The sequence below is a fragment of the Eptesicus fuscus genome, chromosome 1 (genome assembly GCF_027574615.1).
Source record: "Eptesicus fuscus isolate TK198812 chromosome 1, DD_ASM_mEF_20220401, whole genome shotgun sequence".
Classification (NCBI taxonomy): domain Eukaryota; kingdom Metazoa; phylum Chordata; class Mammalia; order Chiroptera; family Vespertilionidae; genus Eptesicus; species Eptesicus fuscus.
Window position 1 is genome coordinate 118,217,861 of NC_072473.1, and position 21,334 is coordinate 118,239,194.

Genomic DNA, 21,334 nt, shown 5'->3' on the forward strand with positions numbered 1-21,334 from the left:
CCCGAGTGCCCAAATTTCCTGCACCGGGTCTTTAGTGCTGCTATACAAAAAGAAAGAACTGTTAACATTCGAAACAGCTTGGATGGACCTGGAGAGCATTATGCTAAGTGAAATAAGCCAGTCAGAGAAAGATAACTATCACATGATCCCACTCATTTGTAGAATATAATGAACAACATAAACTGATGAACAAAAATAGATCCAGAGACAGAGAAGCACCAATCAGACCATCAAACTTCAGAGGGATGGCAGGAGAGGGTGGAAGGGGGGCTAAGAGATCAACCAAAGGACTTGTGTACATGCATATAAGCAAACCAATGAACACAGACACTAGAGTGGTGAGGGCATGTGCTGGGGGTGGCGGTGGCCAGGGGGAGGTCAATGGAGGGAAAAAGAGACATATGTAATACTATATGTAATACTTTAAATAAAATAATTAAATAAACAGAAGAGACAAAGAAACACTGTTGACCTCATTCTAGATCTCTAAATCTATATTTGCTTGTGATACAAATTGTTTCTTTCCTATCAAATAGGAGGGGGGGACAAATTTTAAGAGTGACAAAGAAAGAATGTTTTTCAGGAACTCAATTGCATTTTCATCATAGCACACAAAAATGTTCTCACCATTTTCTCAACAATGTAAGAAATTATTGGATCATGGACTTACTGTAAGACCTTGGTCAACAGCTAACTTCTGTGCTTTCAGGTTTCCGCAACTATCAAGTGCAAGACTAATTGTACCAAATGTTTGCAAAAGAGAATAAAACCTTAGATGGTTTTATGTAAAAAATAAACAAACAAAAAACTGCATGTTCTAATAGGAGGAAAAGTTTTTAGACCAAGGTTTCTGAGTGTCCACTATGACATTTCAGGCTGGACAGTTAGTTCATTGTTGTAGGTTGTCCTGTGCATTACAAGATGTGGAGCAGCATCTCTGTCTTCTACCCATTACATACCAGTAGCAACTTCCCCTCCGTTGTGACAACCAAACATGTCTCCAGACATTGCCAGATGTTCCCCATGGGCCAATTTCTCCCCAGTTGAGAAACACTATTTTAGATTAATGATGATGCAAATCCATTGTTTCCTTACCTGGTCACTTCATTCAACCCCTCTTCAGACTCTTAGAGTTTCTATTTCCCCTCCCATATTCCCTGTTTCTATTCCTTTCCTCTGGAGTTTTAGCTGGAGGGTTTAGATAATTCTCCAGTCTATAGTGCTATTTGGGTTGGAAACCATAGCTATAGACTGAATGTTTATATCTCCCCCAAATTCATATATTAAAAACCTAATCCCCAAATTGATGGTATTAGATGGAGCCTTTGGAAGATGATTAGGTCATGAGGGCAGAGCCCTCATGAGTGGGATTAGTAGTATCCATCCAAAGGAGACTTCAGATTCTCCCTAGCCCTTCCACCACATAAGAACACTGCGAGAAGTTGGCAGTGTGCAACCCGAAGAGGTCCTTCACCAGAACCCAACGATGCTGGCATCCTAATCTTGTAGTCTTCAGAACCGTGAAAAACATATTTCTGTTGTTTATAAGACACCTAATTTATGGCATTTTGTTATAGCTTCCTGAATGGACTAAAACAACCACTAAATTAAATCCATTTAGCTCTAAGCTCCCACGTCCTGTCAATTGGTTTCTTTTTAATATAGTGGCAATTCCTCATATAATTTTATCCCCAATTAACTTGTCACCCTGTATTTCTGTGTAAGACCAAGAGAAAAATATTTTTGACACAGTGAATATACACCTGTTTATGCTTACACTTAATTGGCTTGTGTTCTGGGAATGTAAAAAACTGGAAAATTACAGTGTTATTCACCAGTCTATAGTCATTGCTGATTATTTAGATTAGATCTAGACAACTGACAGCATGGGATGGGGAACCCTTTTTCTGCCAAGGGCCATTTGGATATTTATAACATCATTCAAGGGCCATATAAAATTATCAACTTAAAAATTATCGGGCTATATTTGGTCAAACATTTAATTAACTCACCCCTAATGCCTTGGCAGGGCCAGACTAAATGATTTCACCCAAGAGCCAGACATTCCCTACCCCTGGCCTACAGCAAGGAAGGCCAGAGTGACCCCCAGAACAACTAATGAGTGATCCTCTACCTTTGCATATACAGTCTTATCTATTTATCTACCATCTACCTATCTATAAAATTTCCTTTCTTATTCATTTATTTTCCCTTCTACACTCTTCATTCTCCCTAGGTTCATTCTTTATTCTCTCTCTCCTGCCTATACTTTAGATCTACACTACTCTTGGGCATTTCTCAGCTCTTCTGATATTATTGTTTGCTAAAATGCTTACAAGGACACAGAAGCCTGAAAGAAAATCACACATTTGGGAAACTACACATGAGATAGGATGGCCAGAGCTTAGGGGACATTGGGGAAAATAGCAGTACTGAGCCAGAGAGGCGTGCAGAGGCCAGATCATGAAGGACCTTATAAAAGTAGTATACCTTCATTTCAAAAATAGGGGAGGAAAAAAACAGGAAATCACAAAGAAAATTAACTATAAATTCTATCTCCCAAATATTGTTATGATTAAGATTTCTGTATGTGGTCCCGGCTGGGTAGCTCAGTTTGTTAGAGTGTTATCCCAATACACCAAGGTTGTGGGTTCAATCTCCAGTCAGGGCACATACAAGAATCAACCAATGAATGCATAAATAAGTGGAACAACAAATCCATCTCTCTCTCTCTCTCTCTCTCTCTCTCTCTCTCTCTCTCTCTCCATCCCTCCTTCTTTTCCTCCCCCTTTCCCTTTCCTCCTTTCCTCTATCTCTCTAAAATCAATCAATCAATAAATAATTTCTGTATCTTTTCTTCTAGATCAGATCTCTGTGCAGTACAATTTGGAGTTGTTCTTCATTTTGTTTTTGTGTGGCACAGTTGTGATTGTGATACACTAGGTGTACCAGTTAATAATGCAGATATTTTTCAATAGATGGAGCTACACATATGTTGGTATATATGCGATTTGATATGTATGCTATTTTGTTGTATTGACAACAAGCTTCAAAACTTCATATGTCAAATTTGCTGAAGGTGTTAACATCATAGATATTTTTACACATAAAAATGTCGAATTTCGTGCCAAAAAAAAAGAGCATTTGCGGGAAGTTTTAATTCATTACTTTATTTTGAAGAAAAAGTTATCATATACTTCTGGAAGCTTATGGTGAACATGCTCCATCTCAAGATACTTGTGAACACTGGTTTAAACACTTTAAAAGTGATGATTTCAATGTGAAAGACAAAGAACTTCCAGGTCAACTGAAAAAGTTTAAAGACCAACAATTACAAGCATTACTGGATGAAGATGCATGTCAAACTCAAAAACAACTTGCAGAAAGATTAAATGTTGTTCAAACGTTGCAGAAAGATTAAACGTTTCCGATCATTTACAAGCAATGGGAAAGATTTTAAAAGAAGGAAAATGGGTGTCACATCAACTGAACAAAAGACAAATGGAAAACCAAAAAGTCATCAGTAAAATGTTGCTTCAACGGCACGAAACAACATCTTTTTTGCATCAAATTGTGACTGGCGATGAAAAGTGGATTTATTTTGAGAATCCCAAATGCACAAAATCATGGGTTGATCCAGGTCAACCATCAACGTCGACTGCAAGGCCAAATCGCTTTGGAAAGAAGGCAATGCTCTGCGTTTGGTGGGATCAGGAAGGTGTGGTGTATTATGAGTTTCTAAAACCAGGTGAAACCATTAACCTTTTGCACTCGGATGTCGAGTGTGACTCGACACGGTTAGCATCGGTAGCAGCTCATATGTCGAATGTTTCCAAAAAAATTCAAATAAATAAGTTTGTATGAAAAGAAACTCCAGTTTTTTATTCTACTGCCGCGCTTTGTAAAATCTGGGGTATTTAAAAAATTAAATCCCAAGTAGAATAAAGGAATCGAGAAAAAAGCAAGTGAGTGCAAAGGGTTAATACTGATGGCTACCAACAACAAATAATCAATTTGAACCATGCTTTGATCTTGAAATGACCAGAATGTGCCAGAAGACAGGGAAAAGTAATTTTGCTTCATGATAACGAACCATCACACACTTCAAAACCAGTTAAAGACACATTAAAAGATCTTGCCTGGGAAGTATTAACCCACCCGCTGTATTCACCAGACCTTGCTCCTTCAGATTACCACTTGTTCCGATTGATGGCACATGCACTTTCTGAGCAGCACTTCAAAACATATGAAGAAATGGAAAATTTGGTCTCTGAATGGTTTGCCTCAAAACAAGAAAACTTCTATTGGGACGGTATTCACAAATTACCTAAAAGATGGGGGAAATGTGTAGCTAGCAATGGACACTACTTTGAATAAAGCACTTTTGATGTTTCTCTTGAATTATCATGTTTTCTTTGATTACAAAATCCGTCATTATTAACCGGTACACCTAGTATATATATTAATTTTGCTTTTTTCCCCAAGATGGAAAATTGCTTATTGCCTTAGAAAGTGTCTGGTTAATGGGAAAAGAAATGCTTTACAATTAAATCAAGTAAAAAAGATGTTTTTAAAAATGATATAGGATAAGCTCACAGGCAAAAGAAAGGGCAATCAGAGGCCTAATGAGAGATTGAACTCTCTTCATCATTCTATTTTTTTCTGGGGCCACATGATATCTCATCTCTGCTTCTCTATGCACATATGTTCTATTCTTAGTTTCACTCTAGATGGGATTTCTTTATCTGCTCCTATATTATGCTTTAACTCTAGCTATGGCTCAATGTGACCATGCATCTTGGTTTCACTAGTTGACTGGGTTTCTGTGTCTATATTTCTTGCGGGGGGAGGGAGAGAGAGAGAGAGAGAGAGAGAGAGAGAGAGAGAGAATGAGAGAATGAATGGTAATATGATTGTCTCTGAGGTTGGATACCCAATTCTGGTCCAATTAACTGTGGCTGCAAGAATTAGGGAGTGGGGTTGGTAAAGTCATGCATAAAGATGCTCTTTACAGGGCATTGTGCTTGGAGACAATTATCAGCATTTGCGTATGTGGTTAAAAATTCTTAATGTTTTTCATGACTTTATAATATTCCATGAAATGAATGTCCTAGGCTCCTTCATATCCGAGTATGCTCTCTTTTAGGCAATGGATGAGGAAGAAGATTGAGGATAATCAATGGGAAGTTTTTGTTTGTTTTTAATATATTTTTATTGATTTCAGAGAAGAAGGGACAGGGAGAGAGAGATAGAAACATCAATGATGAGAGAGAATCATTGATCGGCTGCCTCCTGCATGCCCCCTACTGGAGATTGAGCTGGCAACCCAGGCATGTGCCCTGATGGGGAATCGAACCATGGCTTCCTGTTTTATAGGTCGGTCGATGTTCAACCACTGAACTACACCTGCCAGGGCTCGGTGGGAAGTTTTTAGGGGTGAAGACTGGAAGTGTCAAATACCACTTTTGCTCAAACTTCACATTTTTTTTTTTTAGCCAGAACTCATAAACATAACCATACCTAATAGAAATGATAAGAATGGAGAACATAGATGTTGGTCAGTAGTGGGCACTCTGCTTCAGGCCACATGCGATTTTGAGGCTGATATTTCAGAGGACATCAATGCCTTTTGCCAGGTTGTCCCTTAGAGAAACGTTATGCTGGATAGGTTAGAGTACTGATTTGAGTGACATTTCTTATTTTATGGCATTATAGAACACTAGAGGCCTGGTGCGTGAAATTTGTGCACTGGGGTGGGGGGTGTCCCTCAGCCCAGCCTGCACCCTCTCCAATCTGGAACCTCTCTAGGGATGTCCAACTGTCCAGTGGGATCAGGCCTAAATGGGCAGTCGGACATCCCTCTCACAATCCAGGACTGCTGGCTCCCAACTGCTCGCCTGCCTGCCTTCCTGATTGCCCCTAACTGCTTCTGCCTGCCAGCCTGATCACCCCATAACCACTCCCATGCCAGCCTGATTGATGTCTAACTGCTCCCCTGCCAGCCTGTTTGCCCCCAACTTCCCTCCTCTGCCGGCCTGGTCACCCCTAACTGCCCTCCCCTGCAGGGTTGATCGCCTCCAACTGCCCTCCCTTGCAAGCCTGGTCCCTCTCAACTGCCCTCCCTTGCAGGCCTAGTGCCTACCAACTGCCCTTCCCTGCTGGTCATCTTGTGGTGGCCATCTTGTGTCCACATGGGGGCAGGATCTTTGACCACATGGGGGCAGCTATATTGTGTGTTGGAGTGATGGTCAATCTGCATATTACTCTTTTATTAGATAGGATAGAGGCCTGGTGCACGGGTGGGGGCCAGCTGGTTTGCCCTGAATGGTGTCCCAGATCAGGGTGGGGGTTCGCTTGGGGCGTGGGGTGGCCTGAGCGAGGGGCCTCTGGTGGTTTGCAGGCCAGCCACACCCCCTGGCAACCCAAGCGGAGGCCCTGGTATCTGGAATTTATTTACCTTCTACAATTGAAACTTTGTATCCTGGAGTGGAGCCAAGCCTCCTGCTCACTCGGTGGCCGGCAGCCATTTCTGTTTGGATTTGTTTACCTTCTATAATTGAAACTTTGTAGCCTTGAGTGGAGGCTTAGGCTGGCCAGGGCAGGTGGAAAGCTTGGCTTCTTCTATCGCCTTGGAAACCCAAGCCTCCCTCCTACTTTCTCCGTGGCTGTAGCCATCTTGGTTGGGTTAATTTGCATACTCACTCTGATTGGCTGATGGGTGTGTGCTTGTAGGCGTGGCTTGTGGGTGTAGCAGAGTTAGGGTCAATTTGCATATTACTCTTTTATTAGGTAGGATTCTTGCCTTTAATGTACTTATGCCTATGACTTTCAAAGAGATGAAAGCTAATGTCTACTCATACGGTTATTGTGAGGATTTGGTGAGGAAGAAAACACAAAGTATTGTTTTTCTTTCTTTATTGATTAAGGTATTACGTATGTGTCCTTATCCTTCCATTGCCCCCCAAACCCCCACACGCATGCCTTCACCCCCCTGGTGTCTGTGTCCATTGGTTAGGCTTATATGCATGCATACAAGTCCTTTGGTTGATCTCTCCCCCTTACCCCCACCCTCCCCTAACTTCCCTCTGAGGTTTGAGCATCTGATTGATACTTCTCTGTCTCTGGATCTGTTTTTCTTCATCCGTTTATGTTATTTATTATATTCCACAAATGAGTGAGATCATGTGATATTTTAGCAGAGTACCTGGCACTTAGTAGAGCAAGCATGTCAAACTCGCGGCCTGTGGGCTGCATGCGGCCCACAACGAATACTTTTTTAGCCCAGCCAATATAATGGTATGTAAGAAATGTTTTAATAAAAATTGTGTAACTTAATTTTTACAAGATCCTGTTATACATAACTATTAATATCGAACTACAACGTTCACTAATGACTGATTACTATAATCATGTTGCATTCATTTCCCTTACACACCTTATGCACAGGCGCACCATTTCTCACCACTAATACTAGCAGTGTATATTTTAGCAGCCACTTGCCACGTCATTAGTCTTGGACTGATTTGTTTGGTGTGCGTAAATAGGAAATATTTTTCTTTCAGAGAACAAGAAAAATAGGTTTATTTGTGTTATGCTTATTAATTTGTGCAGTTATTAAGTGTCTGGTAAGTTAATGTTCAAGAATAAATATTAATTTTTATTAAATGTTCTATTATTTTGTGTTAATGATTACTAATTTATTTCAGCCCTTTGTATTCAGCATGTCTCTATAGAAATAAACCTACATTACTTCTTTTTTAAATATATTTTATTGATTTTTCACAGAGAGGAATGGAAAGGGATAGAGAGTTAGAAACATCAATGAAAGAGAAACATCGATCAGCTGCCTCCTGCACACCCTCCACTGGGGATGTGTCTGAAACCAAGGTACATGCCCTTGACCAGAATCGAACCTGGGACCCTTGAGTTCGCAGGCCAACACTCTATCCACTGAGCCAAACCAGTTAGGTCTAAACCTACGTTTCTATGAAAATTGAAGCTTTTGTTTTTTTTGTGGCCCACATAAACTTAAACCTTGTTTATTTGTCCTGTGTTAGCCTTTGAGTTTAACATGCTTGTAGAAGAGGCTCAATAAAAGGTCATTGCTGTTGCCCTAACCGGTTTGGCTCAGTGGATAGAGCATCGGCCTGCGGACTGAAGGGTCCCAGGTTCGATTCCGGTCAAGGGCATGTACCTTGGTTGTGGGCACATACCCAGTGGGGTGTGTGTAGGAGGCAGCTGATCGATGTTTCTCTCTCATCGCTGTTTCTAACTCTCTATTCCTCTCCCTTCCTCTCTGTAAAAGTCAATAAAATATTTTTAAAAAGGTCATTGCTGTTACCATTATCATTAACATCGATCATTTCCAATTATTAGTATTTTCATTAACAGTAATTCATTACCCAAATGTTTCACAGAAACAGATGAAATGTGAACCAACTATTTCTTTTATTCTTTTGTTTCTTTGAAATTATTGGAAAATAAAAGGAAAACATATAGTTGTCCTTTTACATTTGATAAACCAAGGGATAATTACTTACAAGTGAAACACTTATTTTAGAGTTCCAAAGTCCCATTCATTCTGTACAGTGAATTAAGAATATTTTAGAAGAAGCAAAGGCATTATACAAATCAATATATATTCACTGAGTATCTTTGGAGTATGAGGCAACATACTTGGAAATTAAGACCTAGGCCCTGCCCTCAAGTAATGTATACTCCAGAGGCGGTTGAAGGGGGAGGGCAGACATTATTTATGATAAAGAGAGGAGAGGATTCCCTGGCCAGTGTGGCTGTTGGTTGGGCATTGTCCCGTGCACTGAAAGGTTGCTGGTTTGATTCCTGATCAGGGCACATTCCTAGGTGGTGGTCTCAATTCCTGGTAGGGGGTATGTAGGAGGCAGCCAATCAATGTTCCCACTCACATCAATGTTTCTCACTCTCCCTCTCTCAAAATCAATAAAGTAGCTTTTAAAAGTAAATAAAAATAAAAGAGGAGGGGAAATAAAAGCCACAGGATGATTTTAAGAAGAGCTCTCCCATAATTATACTACTTGCAAAATCATAAGACTACCAATCTAGACCATAGAGTGGTGCCATTTAAGAATAGATTATAGAACTAAAGTTTAATCCTAGAAAAAGTAAGGCTTAGACAAGGTATACAGCAAATCTTTTAAAAATTTATAAATGACATGGAGCGAGTATAGACTTTTTATGAACTCTTGACATATAAAGTTTGGAGGGGACATATGGATGGGTTGGCTTAAAATTTTGAAGAAAGGACCCTGGGACAAATAAAATAAAATCCTTTATTATGTAGCTTTTAGTAGAGAAGTACAACTTGTTACCCCAGAAAGTTGTCCAAGCTGATAATGACAGTTAAAATCAATAAAAGAGTATCAAGAATGGGCTATTAAGGAAAGACTAGAGATGTTGAGATTGATATCTTGGCCAGACACCATGCTTTTTCACAAACCAATACCAGGTAGTCTTGTCAGAGATGAAAATGGGGTGACCTAGCATAGCATTTTGTTTTATTTTCTTGTGATTTTGAAGGCATAAGAAAAAATAACTCTGAATACACATTTCTCCAAAGAAGATATAAAAACAGCCATCAAGCAAAGGAAAAGATGCTCAACATCACTAATCAACAGAGAAATGTAAATAAAATCCACAATGAAATGTCACCTCACACCCATTAGAATGGCTACTCTCACAAAGATACAAAATATGTGTGAACAAGAATATAGAGAAATTGGAACCCTTGTGTATCATTGGTGGATTATAAAATGATGCAACTTCTATGGAAAACAGTATGGAGGTTCCTCAAAAATTAAGAATAGAGCTATATGATCCAGCAATCCCACTCCTGGGTATATATATATCCAAAAGAATTTAAAGCAGTACCTCAAAGAGATATTTGCACACCCATGTTCATAGCAGCATTATTTATAACTAGAGGCTCAGTGCATGAAATCGTGCGGGTAGGGTTCCTAGGCCTAACCTATGATCAAGGCCATCTTCTTCCCATTTGCCAGTCCCCAGGCCAAATGCCACCTCCACCGCTGAGGCAGGTAGGTCGCAGGCATGCCCTGCAGCTTCCTTCAGCACTGCAAGCCCAAGCAGCAGTGGCAGCAGCAACGGTGGCGCCTGCATGAGCGCCCCGAGCAGGCAATGCGTTCCATCAGCGGCCAGCCCAGCACATGTGCATGGAGATGAAGTTGTTGGCGCTCACTTTCTCGCCGGCCTGAGCCCGTGAGCAGCTGGGGATGAGCTGGGGATCCCAACAGCCTGACAGCCAGCCTGGTCCTTCCGCCACCCACCCTGGTTCCCCCGTTCACCATTGCTGATCCATCAGAGCCAGCAGGCCACAGGGAGGGACCAAGAGGTCAGCCATTACGCCCGCTTGCCAGTCCCCAATCCCACCCCGCCGCCACCCACTCGCTTCCCCGTGGTTCCCCATTTGCCTGTGGATGGGGGTAGGAGGGTGGGGGAGGTGGGGGATGGGAGGGACCGAGAGAGGTGGTCAATGTTCCTCATGGCGACTCGTCAAGCAGTCATTCTGGTCATTATGCTTATGGTCCCTGGCCTTTTATTTTATAGGATAGCCATGAAGTTAAAGCAGCTCCAATGCCCTATAAATGAATAGATCAACAAAATGTGGTATATAGACAATGGAATATTATTCAGCCTTGAAAGTAAGGAAATCCTGTCATATGCTACACATGGATGAACCTTTAGGACATTGTATTAAGTGAAATAGACCAGTCACAAAAAGACAAGTACTGTATGATTCCACTTACATGAGGTCTCTAAAGTTGTCAAATTCATAGAAACAGAAAATAGCATTGGTGGTTACCAGGAACTGTGGGGAGGGGGAAAAGAAAAATTGTTGTGTAATGAGTATAATGTTTCAGATTTGCACATTTAAAATGTTCTAGAGATCTGTTTTCCAACAGTGTAATATACTTAACACTACTTAACTGTACATTTCAAAATGGTTAGGATGGTAAATTGTATTTTTGTGGGGGTTTATCACAATACAAATGCATTTTATAATTTTTAAAAAGAATATTTAAATCCTAGATTCCACTATCCTATCTGAATGGGATTTGGTCCCAATAATTGACTCAAGGCCTTTTCAGTGAAGTCTTATTTTTTATTTTTTAAAAAACAACCTCAGCTTCTAACTGGAAGTAAGTTGAATTTCTTCCTCTAGGTATAAAAATGAGTCAGATACTTATAGCTAAGGGAATACAAGCTTAGATAGTCATCTCATAAGTATATATACAAGATGTAAAAGAAAAAATCCATTGGGTATTTATGAATCTGTTGTTACAAAGCTTTAGATTTTTGTCTGTTTCCTATAGAATTTTAAGTGCCACATTATATCACATTATTTAGTGCTAATAGATAACTCTCAGAATTATGTAGTGTGAAGGGCTTAAAAAGAGAAAGTACATTTTCCCTTTTTTATAGATGATTTTAAAATCCTTACAGGAGCATTTATTATATTCCTATTTACCACCACTGGGTCTCATCAGTCTTGAAGATATTTTTTTTTTTCAATTTCCTTATATGCCCATTTCCTTTGGCAATATCTTGCTTTTCCTTTTTAAATTTGAACTTGAATATTAAAACAGTTGCAAAGGAGAGTACTACTTACACATAAACTCTTGAACTGCATTTTTATCATTTGCTCTGTGGAAAAAAAACCAATTGTATGAAATTGATAGCAACATTTTAGTATATCCTCAGGTCCCCAGGGAAAAGCAATGTGCTTAGACAGATGATCTGATTTTATGAGCACATAGCTGAAGTCTAGCACTGTGCATTTGTCTTTATGCGGCTACTTTTTTTAGGGACTATGAAAACACATTTAAGCAGTAACTTCACTTTCCAACAATGTACTGCAAAGCCTATGACAATGCGGAGCATTTGCATTGCTGTTTTGCACGATGCACATTAGAGAGATCTCCTTCAGCATAGAATCTTAATCTGAGCTTGTTAATAAGAAAACAGGAATCTTAGTATATGAACTCATTTTATTATCTCCCCTTACTGAGGACAGTGATTTGGATTCCATTCAAATATGAATTAGTTTAAATGTTGCTCTACTGCCAACTGTTGAATTTATTCATTATACTGTAATATTTTACTTATGAAACTGCATTTGGAAATCCTTTGGTGTATATCAAGATGAAATTACAGTGCTAGGGATATCGATTATTGCTTGTAATTGCCATCATAATAGCCAACAATGCTGTCTTTTCTTTTGGTCCTTTTTCTGCTTCTTAATGATCTACCAAACCAAATCAATAACCAACATATTGGGCCACTTACGATGTCTCAAAAATCCAATTGTTTTCCTTCTTAAATATGCAAAGGATCGAAGATTATATCTTCAAACATTGAATAAAAGATCTCCATACTGCTGGGCTTCTCTTTTATCCGATAGGAACATATCAGAGTATTGCTGTACAGGATCTTTTATACGTGATATTTGTCAACTCCAGAGTAACCACAGAGCAGGGGTGGGGAGATGGGGAAACAACCCCACTCTGCTGTCTGCAAAATGCTGCACTTTTGACTCACTAGTCAATTAGATGGCCAAAGGGGAAAACACAGGCTGGGGGAGCTAAACAGACATTAAAGAAGAAATCCATTTCCTTGTAACATGGGGACAATGATTTCAGGGCCTAAAAAGAAAGTGCATTCAGATGGAAGGAGCATAATACTATGTCACTTTTTCAATAAAATATATGTATTCTTATTTCTACTATATTATGTTTCTCCATTCTGGGGATAAATTTGAGTGCCTTTAGAAGCAGCAGTGACTCCTTTAGGTTCTTAACAATGAAAGAATAGCTTCTTTGTAATGCTTCCCCATTCATCCAAAATAGTTAAGATGATATTTAAAAGGTACTATAAAAGCATGTGACATGAAGAAGAATAGATATGTATCCTGTAGTACTGCTAGAATAGATTGTATTTGTTTAACCTGATTCAATTAACCCAGGAGATTAGAACCTGGTGCTCATCCAGTGGGGACTGTGGTTGGCAGGTAGTGTGGGCCAATGGAAATACACCATCTGGAAAGCAACCCGATCCCAAGTTCATTCGTGTCTTTAGACTACCTATGTTACCTTTACGTAATTCACTTTTATTCTCTGGGCTTTGGTTTACCTAACTGCAAAATGAGGTGTTGGGCTACTGATTTCTGAGATTCCTTCCAACTCTGATTCTCATTATTTTGTCATTGGTCCCAAAGGAACAGGCTAATAGCATGGCTCAATCCAGTATTATCTATATGCCAAAATCAATAGCAAGCATGCTTCTTCTGTGCCTTTACAGGCCTGGATTCAAATCTTAATATGTTCACTAGCTGCATAACCCTAGTATAGTGTACTCTAGTGTAGTGGGTAAGAGGGTGGCTCTGTAGCCAAACTTCTTGGGTTTGAAACTCAGCTTCACCAGTTACTAGCTTTGAGACCATGGACAACTTACTTAACCTCTCTGTGCATCAGTTTTCTTATCTATCTGGCAGTACTTAGGTAATAGGGTTGTTGTGAAGATTAAATAAAATACTCTGAAGTATTTAGAACAATGCCTGGCACAAATAAGCATTTAACGAATGTTAACTTATTATCATTATGATAAGTACAACTACCACTCTACTACTAAACCTCGTTTGGCTTCTGTTTCATCATCTGTAATATTAGAATAATAGTATCAACCTTACAGATGTATGAGGATCCAAATAATGCATATAAAGTACTTACTTTGATGCCTGGACTTCTTAGGTGCTCAATAAATCATGTTCACATAAATAGGACCAACTATGCATATGGTGGATGTTAGTCAGTGCAATTTTTTTCACTTACCCTACCCACAATCTCTTTGATACTAGTTCCAAAAGCAATATAAGATCAAGGCATGAAACTTTTTAAAATACCCTTATTATGCAAAGGGAACACAAATTATTATTTTTCCATGAATAAATATATATATATACAGTTTTTAATGTTTAAAATTTATATCCTACTAGAGGCCTGGTGCATGAATTAGTGCACGGGTGGGGTTCCTCGGCTTGGCCAGCAATCAGGGCTGATCGGGGCTAGGGGGTCAGGGGAGGGACTGCGGGAGTTTGGCTGGCTGCAGGAGGTTGGCTGTGGTAGCGCACTAACTTCCAAGGGGCAGCTCCTGTGTTGAGTGTCTTCCCCCTGGTGGTTAGTGTGCATCATAGCCACTGGTCAACCCGTCATTCAGTCGACCAGTCATAATGGTCGCTTAGGCTTTTATATATGTTTCTCTCTCATGATTGCCAAAACTATATTAAAACCTATCTTTTTCCACTTGGTGATACCTGTAATTATTTTTTCTAGTGAATAGATATACTTTTACAATACAATTTGTAATGCTGCATAGTATTCTACTATGTGTTTATAAAAGAACTAGAGGCCCGGTGCACAAAATTTGTGCATGGGTAGGGTCCCTAGGCCTGGCTGGCAATCAGGGTCGATCAGGTTCCCCACCTCCCTGTCCCTGCCTCCTCCTTCCCTCACCACCCATGTGCCCCACCTCCCTGTCCCTGCCTCCTCCTTCCCTCACCACCCATGTGCCCCACCTCCCTGCCTCCTCCTTTCCTCACTCCCTCAGCACCCCACCACCACTGCTGGTTTCCCACCATGTTCTACACTGCCCCCTGGTGGTCAGCACACACCATAACAGCGAACTCTCGGTCTCCAGAGTTCAATGAGTGAATTCTTATATGCATTGTCATACATATCATTCCTGAGGATAAATGAATATGGGCATAATTATTGGGCCAAAGAATATGCATATTTGAGGAATTCTGATGTGTAATGCCAAGTTACCCTCCATAAAGGCTTGTGACTTAGGACTCCCCTCAGCAACCCAGCCCTAAAGCAAAATTCTCCAATGTGGATATTTTTCATTAACTGGCACATAGAAAGTTCATATAAATAAATAAATAAATAAATAAATAAATAAACAAACTAGAGGCCCGGTGCACGAAATTTGTGCATGGGTGGGGGAGTCCCTCAGCCCGGCCTGCACACTCTCCAATTCGGGACCCCTTGGGGGATGTCCAACTGACTCTTACAATCGGGGACCACTGGCTTCTAACCACTTGCCTGCCTGCCTGCCTGATTGTCCCTAACTGCTCCCCTGCTGGCCTGATTGCCCTAACTGCCTTTGCCTCACCCCGTACCTGGGTCCCAGGATTCCCTCCTCTGGCCAGTCGCTGGCACCCAGGACCCGGGATTCCCTCCCTCTGGCCGGCTGCAGTCACCCAGGACCCGGGCCGGCTTTGCCTGGGCCGGCTGCAGCTTCAGGGGACCGTGGGTGGATGGCTTCACCCGGGCTGTAGCTGCAGGTGCAGCCGGTGGCACCCAGTACCATGGGGCAGGTGGCAAGTCCCTCTCCTTGGCTGCAGGTGCAGGTGCAGCAATTGATGCCCGGGACTGCGAGGTGTGCAGCTTGTCCCTCTCCCTGGCCGCAGCCCCAGCTGGCGCTCAGGAATGTGTGGTGGGAAGCTTGTTCCTATCCCAGGCTGCAGCCTGGCTGGTCTCCATTCCTCTCTCATGAGCTCATTTGTGCCTGGCTGGTCCCCATTCCTCTCTCCCCAGTGTTGAGTGTCTGAGCCGTTATGGCGTGATGACCATTTGCATATTAGCTCTTCATTACATAGGATATATATATCCTATCTAATAAAAGAGAAACATGCAAATTGATTGTACCTCTGCTACGCCCACCAGCCAATCAGAGTGAGTATTCAAATTAACCCAACAAAGATGGTGGTGGCCATGGAGCTGGAGTGAGCAGGAGGCTTGGGTTGCCCCTGGTGATGGAGGAAGCCAAGCTTCCCACCCGCCCTGGCTGGCCCTGGCCTCCGTTCAAGGCTACAAAGTTTCAATTATAGAAGATAAATAAATCCAGATACCTGCTTCCAGCCAGCCCTGGCCTCTGCTCAAGGAGACACTGAAAAAAACAAAAAGGAGGGGCTGGGAGCTTGGGTCGCTGGGGGGCATGACCAACCTGCAAACAGCCCTCAGCCCCTCACCCAGGCTGGCCACGCCCCCCCAGCAAGGACCCTCACCCCATGGGGGTGTGGCCGGCCTGCAAACCACCACAGGCCCCTCACCCAGACCACTCCACGCCCCGAGGGAACCCCCACCGTAATCCGGGACACCCTTCAGGGCCAACCAGCCAGTCCCCACCCATGCACCAGGCCTCTATCTATACTAATAAAAGGGTAACATGCTAATTAGACTGGGAGACCTTCTAGGAGACCCTCTGGACATTCTTCTGGACAAAGCCATGGTGACGGGGCCGAGGTAGAGGCGGTTGGAGGCCAAGAGGGAAGGGCAGTTGTGGGTGATCAGGCCAGGATGGGACAGCAGTTGTGGGTGATCAGGCTGGTGGGGGGCAGGGCCATTGGGTGTAAGCAGACTAGCAGGGGGGCCAGTTGGGGGCAAGCAGGCCATCAGTGGGGGTCAGTTGGAGGTGATCAGGACAGCGGGGGGGCAGTTTGGAGTGATCAGGCCAGCAGGGGGGCAGTTTGGAGTGAGCAGGCCAGTGGGAAGGGAAAGTGGGGGTGAGCAGGCCAGCAGGGGGCGCAGTTGGGGGTGAACAGGCTGGCAGGTGAGGCAGTTGGGGGCAAGCACACTGGCACGGGGGGCAGTTGGGAGTGATCAGGCTGACAGGGGGGCATTTGGGGGCGAGTAGGCCGGCAGCGGGGGGCAGTTGGGGGTGAGCAGGCTGGCAGGCAGAGTGGTTAGGGGCAATCAGGCAGGCAGGCAGGCAGGTGAGTGGTTAGGAGCCAGCAGTCCTGGATCGGGAGAGGGATGTCTGACTGCCAGTTTAGGCCTGATCTCTGTAAACTGGCAGTAGGACATCCTTCAAGGGATCCCAAATTGAAGAGGGTGCAGGCCGGGCTGAGGAACAGCACCCCACCCCATGCATGAATTTCATGCACCGGGCCACTAGTATATATATATATATATATATATATATATATATATATATTTGCTCTTTAAAAATGGAGACATGGAGGCTAGAAATCAGTCTTTAAATATTATTGACTAGAGGCCCAGTGCACGAAATTCGTGCACAGAGGGGGGTTGTCCCTCAGCCCAGCCTGTACCCTCTCCAATCTGGGATCCCTCTCACAATCCAGGACTGTTGGCTCCCAACTGCTTGCCTGCCTGCCTTCCTGATTGCCCCTAACCGCTTCTGCCTGCCAGCCTGATCACCCCCTAACCACTCTGCTGCCAGCCTGTTTGCCCCCAACTTCCCTCCTCTGCCAGCCTGGTTACCCCTAACTGCCCTCTCCTGCAGGGTTGATCACCTCCAACTGCCCTCCCTTGCAGGCCTGGTCCTTCTCAACTGCCCTCCCTTGCAGGCCAGGTGCCTCCCAACTGCCCTCTCCTGCTGGCCATCTTGTGGTGGCCATCTTGTGTCCACATGGGGGCAGGATCTTTGACCACATGGGGGCAGCTATATTGTGTGTTGCAGTGATGATCAATCTGCAGATTACTCTTTTATTAGATAGGATAGAGGCCTGGTACAGGGGTGGGGGCCAGCTGGTTTGCCCTGAAGGGCATCCCAGATCAGGTGGGGGTTCCCTTGGGGTGTGGGTGGCCTGAGCAAGGGGCTTGTGGTGGTTTGCAGGCGGGCCACACCCCCTGGCAATGCAAGCGGAGGCCCTGGTATCTGGAATTTATTTTCCTTCTACAATTGAAACTTTGTAGCCTGGAGCGGAGCCAAGCCTGAGGCTCCCTCCAAGGCCGGTAGCCATTTGTGTTGGGGTTATAATTGAAACTTTGTTGCCTTAAGTGTGTGGGCCTGGCCAGGGTGTGCGGAAAGCTTTGCTTCCCCTGTTGCGGGCGGCAACCCTGGCCTGCTCTCTCAAGCTCCATTCTGCCCCCATTTCTGTTTGAATTTGTTTACCTTCTATAATTGAAACTTTGTAGCTTGAGTGGAGGCTTAGGCCTGGCAAGGGCAGGCGGAAAGCTTGGCTTCATCTGTTACCTAGGAAACCTTGCTCTCTGTGGCTGTAGCCATCTTGGTTTGGGTTAATTTGCATACTCACTCTGATTGGATAGTGGGCGTGGCTTGTGGGTGTGTCGGAGGTATGGTCAATTTGCATATTTGTCTATTATTAGATAGGATGATTTATGCTTTGAGGCATATAGCACATGTACAAGGTGATGTTGGCGTTTTGCTAGTGGAAAGGTTTTGTGTGGTAGTACATTAACATGTGGCACTGCAATGTGCTTGCTTTAGCAGTGCATTTTTCTGCCCCAGGTGGCCCAGTAGAGTGATTAAGAGTAAGGGTTTTGGAGCCAGAATGACCTGGGTTCCTATTCTCGCTGTCATTCACTTGCTAGATTTATTTAGGGAAGTCATTAACCTCTTTAGGCCTCTATTTCCTTTAATGTGCAATGAGGATAATGTAGCCTATTTCATAAGAGTGAAGATCGAGATAGAGTGTTAACACAGCTCATGACAGCTAGCACTCCACAAGTGGAAAGTATATGCCCCCTCCCCAAAAAATATGCTTTCGCTTATTTGTTTTTGGCAACTTCTTCCATGTGAATAAATCGCTACTATTTATGAAATATCCATGTTACAATAGTCATGAGCAGTGAGTAATTATCCTGTAGTAATTAAAACATGAGAGCAAAGTGAAATTATAGGACAGGCAAAATTAATGTATGGAAGAAAATAATGCAAAATAGTGGCTGCCTCTGGGGGATGATGACAGGGATTTACTTAGGAAGGTAGGAGGAAATGTCCTGGGTGATGGAAATGTTCTGTCTCTTGTTAGGAGTTTGGGTTGCACAGGTTATTATATTTGTTAAATCTCAGTAAATGTACATTTAAAATTTATGCATTTTGTACTGAATAATTTTAATTGAAATATAGTATTTACATATTATGTTGTCTAAGTTTAAGGTGTGCAACACATTGATTTGATACATTTACATATTGCAATGTGATTGCCATTATAATGTTAGCTAACACCTCAGTTATTTCACAAAATTATTTCTTTTTTTGTGACGAGAATAATTAAGATGTAATCTCTTAAAGTTTGATGTCTATAATACAATATTGTTGTCTGTGTTCACTGTACTGTACATCAGATCTCCAGGACTTATTTATCTACTAGTTGAAAATTTGTACCCTTAAATGTCTCTCTTATTCCCCCACCCCGTGCCCCAGTAACCATTCTACTGTCTGTTTTTACAAATTCATGGATGGACCTTGAGGACATTATGCTAAGTGATATAAATTAGAAAGAGAAAGACAAATGATATATGATATCACTTATATGTGAAATCTAAAAAAGCCAAACTTGTCATGTATAAATTCTATATTAAAATCTATAAAATATTAAAATCTAGATAATAATATGCAAGTTGAAATATGTGAAAAGAAGTATACTGATGTATGCAACTTACTCTGAAATGCTTAGAAACTAAGAAGGACTGACGGATGAAAATAGAAGTGGAGAGAAAGGTAAATATCTGATAAAATGAGTAGAGTCCAATGTTAACTGTAGAATCTAGTTGGTGAGTGTATGTTTATTCATTATATAAAATATTTTCATGTCTGTATGTTTGACAATTTTTATAATAAAATATTGGGTGAAAATATATCTGTGAAAGCTAATCTCTAAATAAAATATTGGTTTCTAGGTCATTCAAATTACCAAATGCCTGATGATGCTTCTGTTTTTGAATCTACTCTTGAGTATCATAGTTAATGAAAGGGAACAGTATAGGAAATAACATCAAATGCGGGAGATTAGCACTCAGAGTATGAGAAATTCACTCGACAGAAAGGCAGGGAACAGAGAACTTCTTTCTGCTTCTTAAAGGTCTAAAATCAGAAAACAAGAGGGAGACACCAAGGGCAATTTAGAACTAAATCTTAGGTACATTAAAATTGTATTGAGCCCCTCCCACTTCCCCTGATGGTTTAAAATTAGTGGAGATTCTGTTTTTGTAGCAGTTGCATTGCTAAAAGCCCAAATTTTTGTTTCCTTATCACAGACATTTCCTGTTTAAACATGGATCTGGCTCCTCCGCTATCTTCAGTGCAACCAGTCAGAACTACCCTCTGACGTCCAATACTGTGTACTCGCCGCCTCCCAGGCCACTTCCTCGAAGCACCTTCTCCAGACCTGCCTTTACCTTTAACAAACCTTATAGGTGCTGCAATTGGAAGTGCACGGCCTTGAGCGCCACTGCAATCACCGTGACTTTGGCCTTGTTACTGGCCTATGTGATTGGTAAGCCCTTTTTCCCATGTCTCACTTTTCTTCTTAATCAAAGTCTTGTTTTGCTTGGGCGGTGGTGGTTCTGTCAACTCTGGGTCCTACAAATTTGAACCTAGGCTTAGTATTATAAATAACGAATGGATTTCTAATTAGTTTTTTATACACGTTCAAACCTTAAATACTGCTAAGGAGAGTATGGAATGCTATTTGAGAAGAAATATTTATGCTACTAACACAATCTTATTGATTGCAGTTACTGTAGTTAACAATTTTCCCTTCAATTAAAAGGTTTGTTATGGTTTTCTCATTAGAAGTCATAAGGACCAATCTACGATAGCTTCTTAAATTATAGTTAAACAATAATAGTGCTATTAAATTTTCAGGTAGCAATTTCATTAAAGTAGTAGTTATTTGGAAGCTATCAGAAAATCCAGTGCATAATTTCTTTCCAAGAATTCAGAGTTGTAACTGGGACTTTAAGATGTATTCTTATTTCTACAAGGTAAATGGCTGCAAATCTGTTTGGTTACTGTGTTTTGGAAAGTAAAGAGGAAAACAGTTGTGAGACACTTTTTACTTTTAAGAAAAATAATTGTTTCTTCAGTCACCCTGATTAAAGTCAACCTCACTTGATAGCAAATGGTATTGATTTTTCCGGATGGCATTTTGTTTTGACTGAACATTAATTTCCTTGATCCAGTGGTTCTTCAGTCTAAAATGTAAATTAACTTAAGAAACATGTACTTTGTAGAAGCACTATTCCTAGAATGAATAGAATATCATGGTAGGAAAAATGTTCTACCCAGGTATGTCACTAATAACTTCTTTTCAGGTTTAACCCAATTTCCTAATTGAAGCAGAATGACCCAGGAAGATACAATGAATATGATTCTGAGAGGTAGACAAAAAGTTATTTAGGTTTTCCTATAATCCTATATAATAAAAGCCTAATATGCAAATCAACCGAATGGCAGAACGACAGGTGGAACGAGCGGTTGCTATGATGCGCACTGACCACCAGGGGGC

The 21,334-nt window shown here is 41.8% G+C and overlaps 1 protein-coding gene across 3 annotated transcripts in view; it reads left to right on the forward strand.

The window, feature by feature from the left end:
- TENM1 (teneurin transmembrane protein 1) overlaps positions 1 to 21,334 on the forward strand; it is a 665,414-nt gene that overhangs the window by 263,422 nt on the left and 380,658 nt on the right. For all 3 annotated transcript variants that reach the window (XM_028135671.2, XM_054717981.1, XM_054717985.1), the window contains exon 5: positions 20,082 to 20,320. In XM_028135671.2, the coding sequence (XP_027991472.2) occupies positions 20,082 to 20,320 (239 nt within the window). The remainder of the gene's footprint in view (positions 1 to 20,081; positions 20,321 to 21,334) is intronic.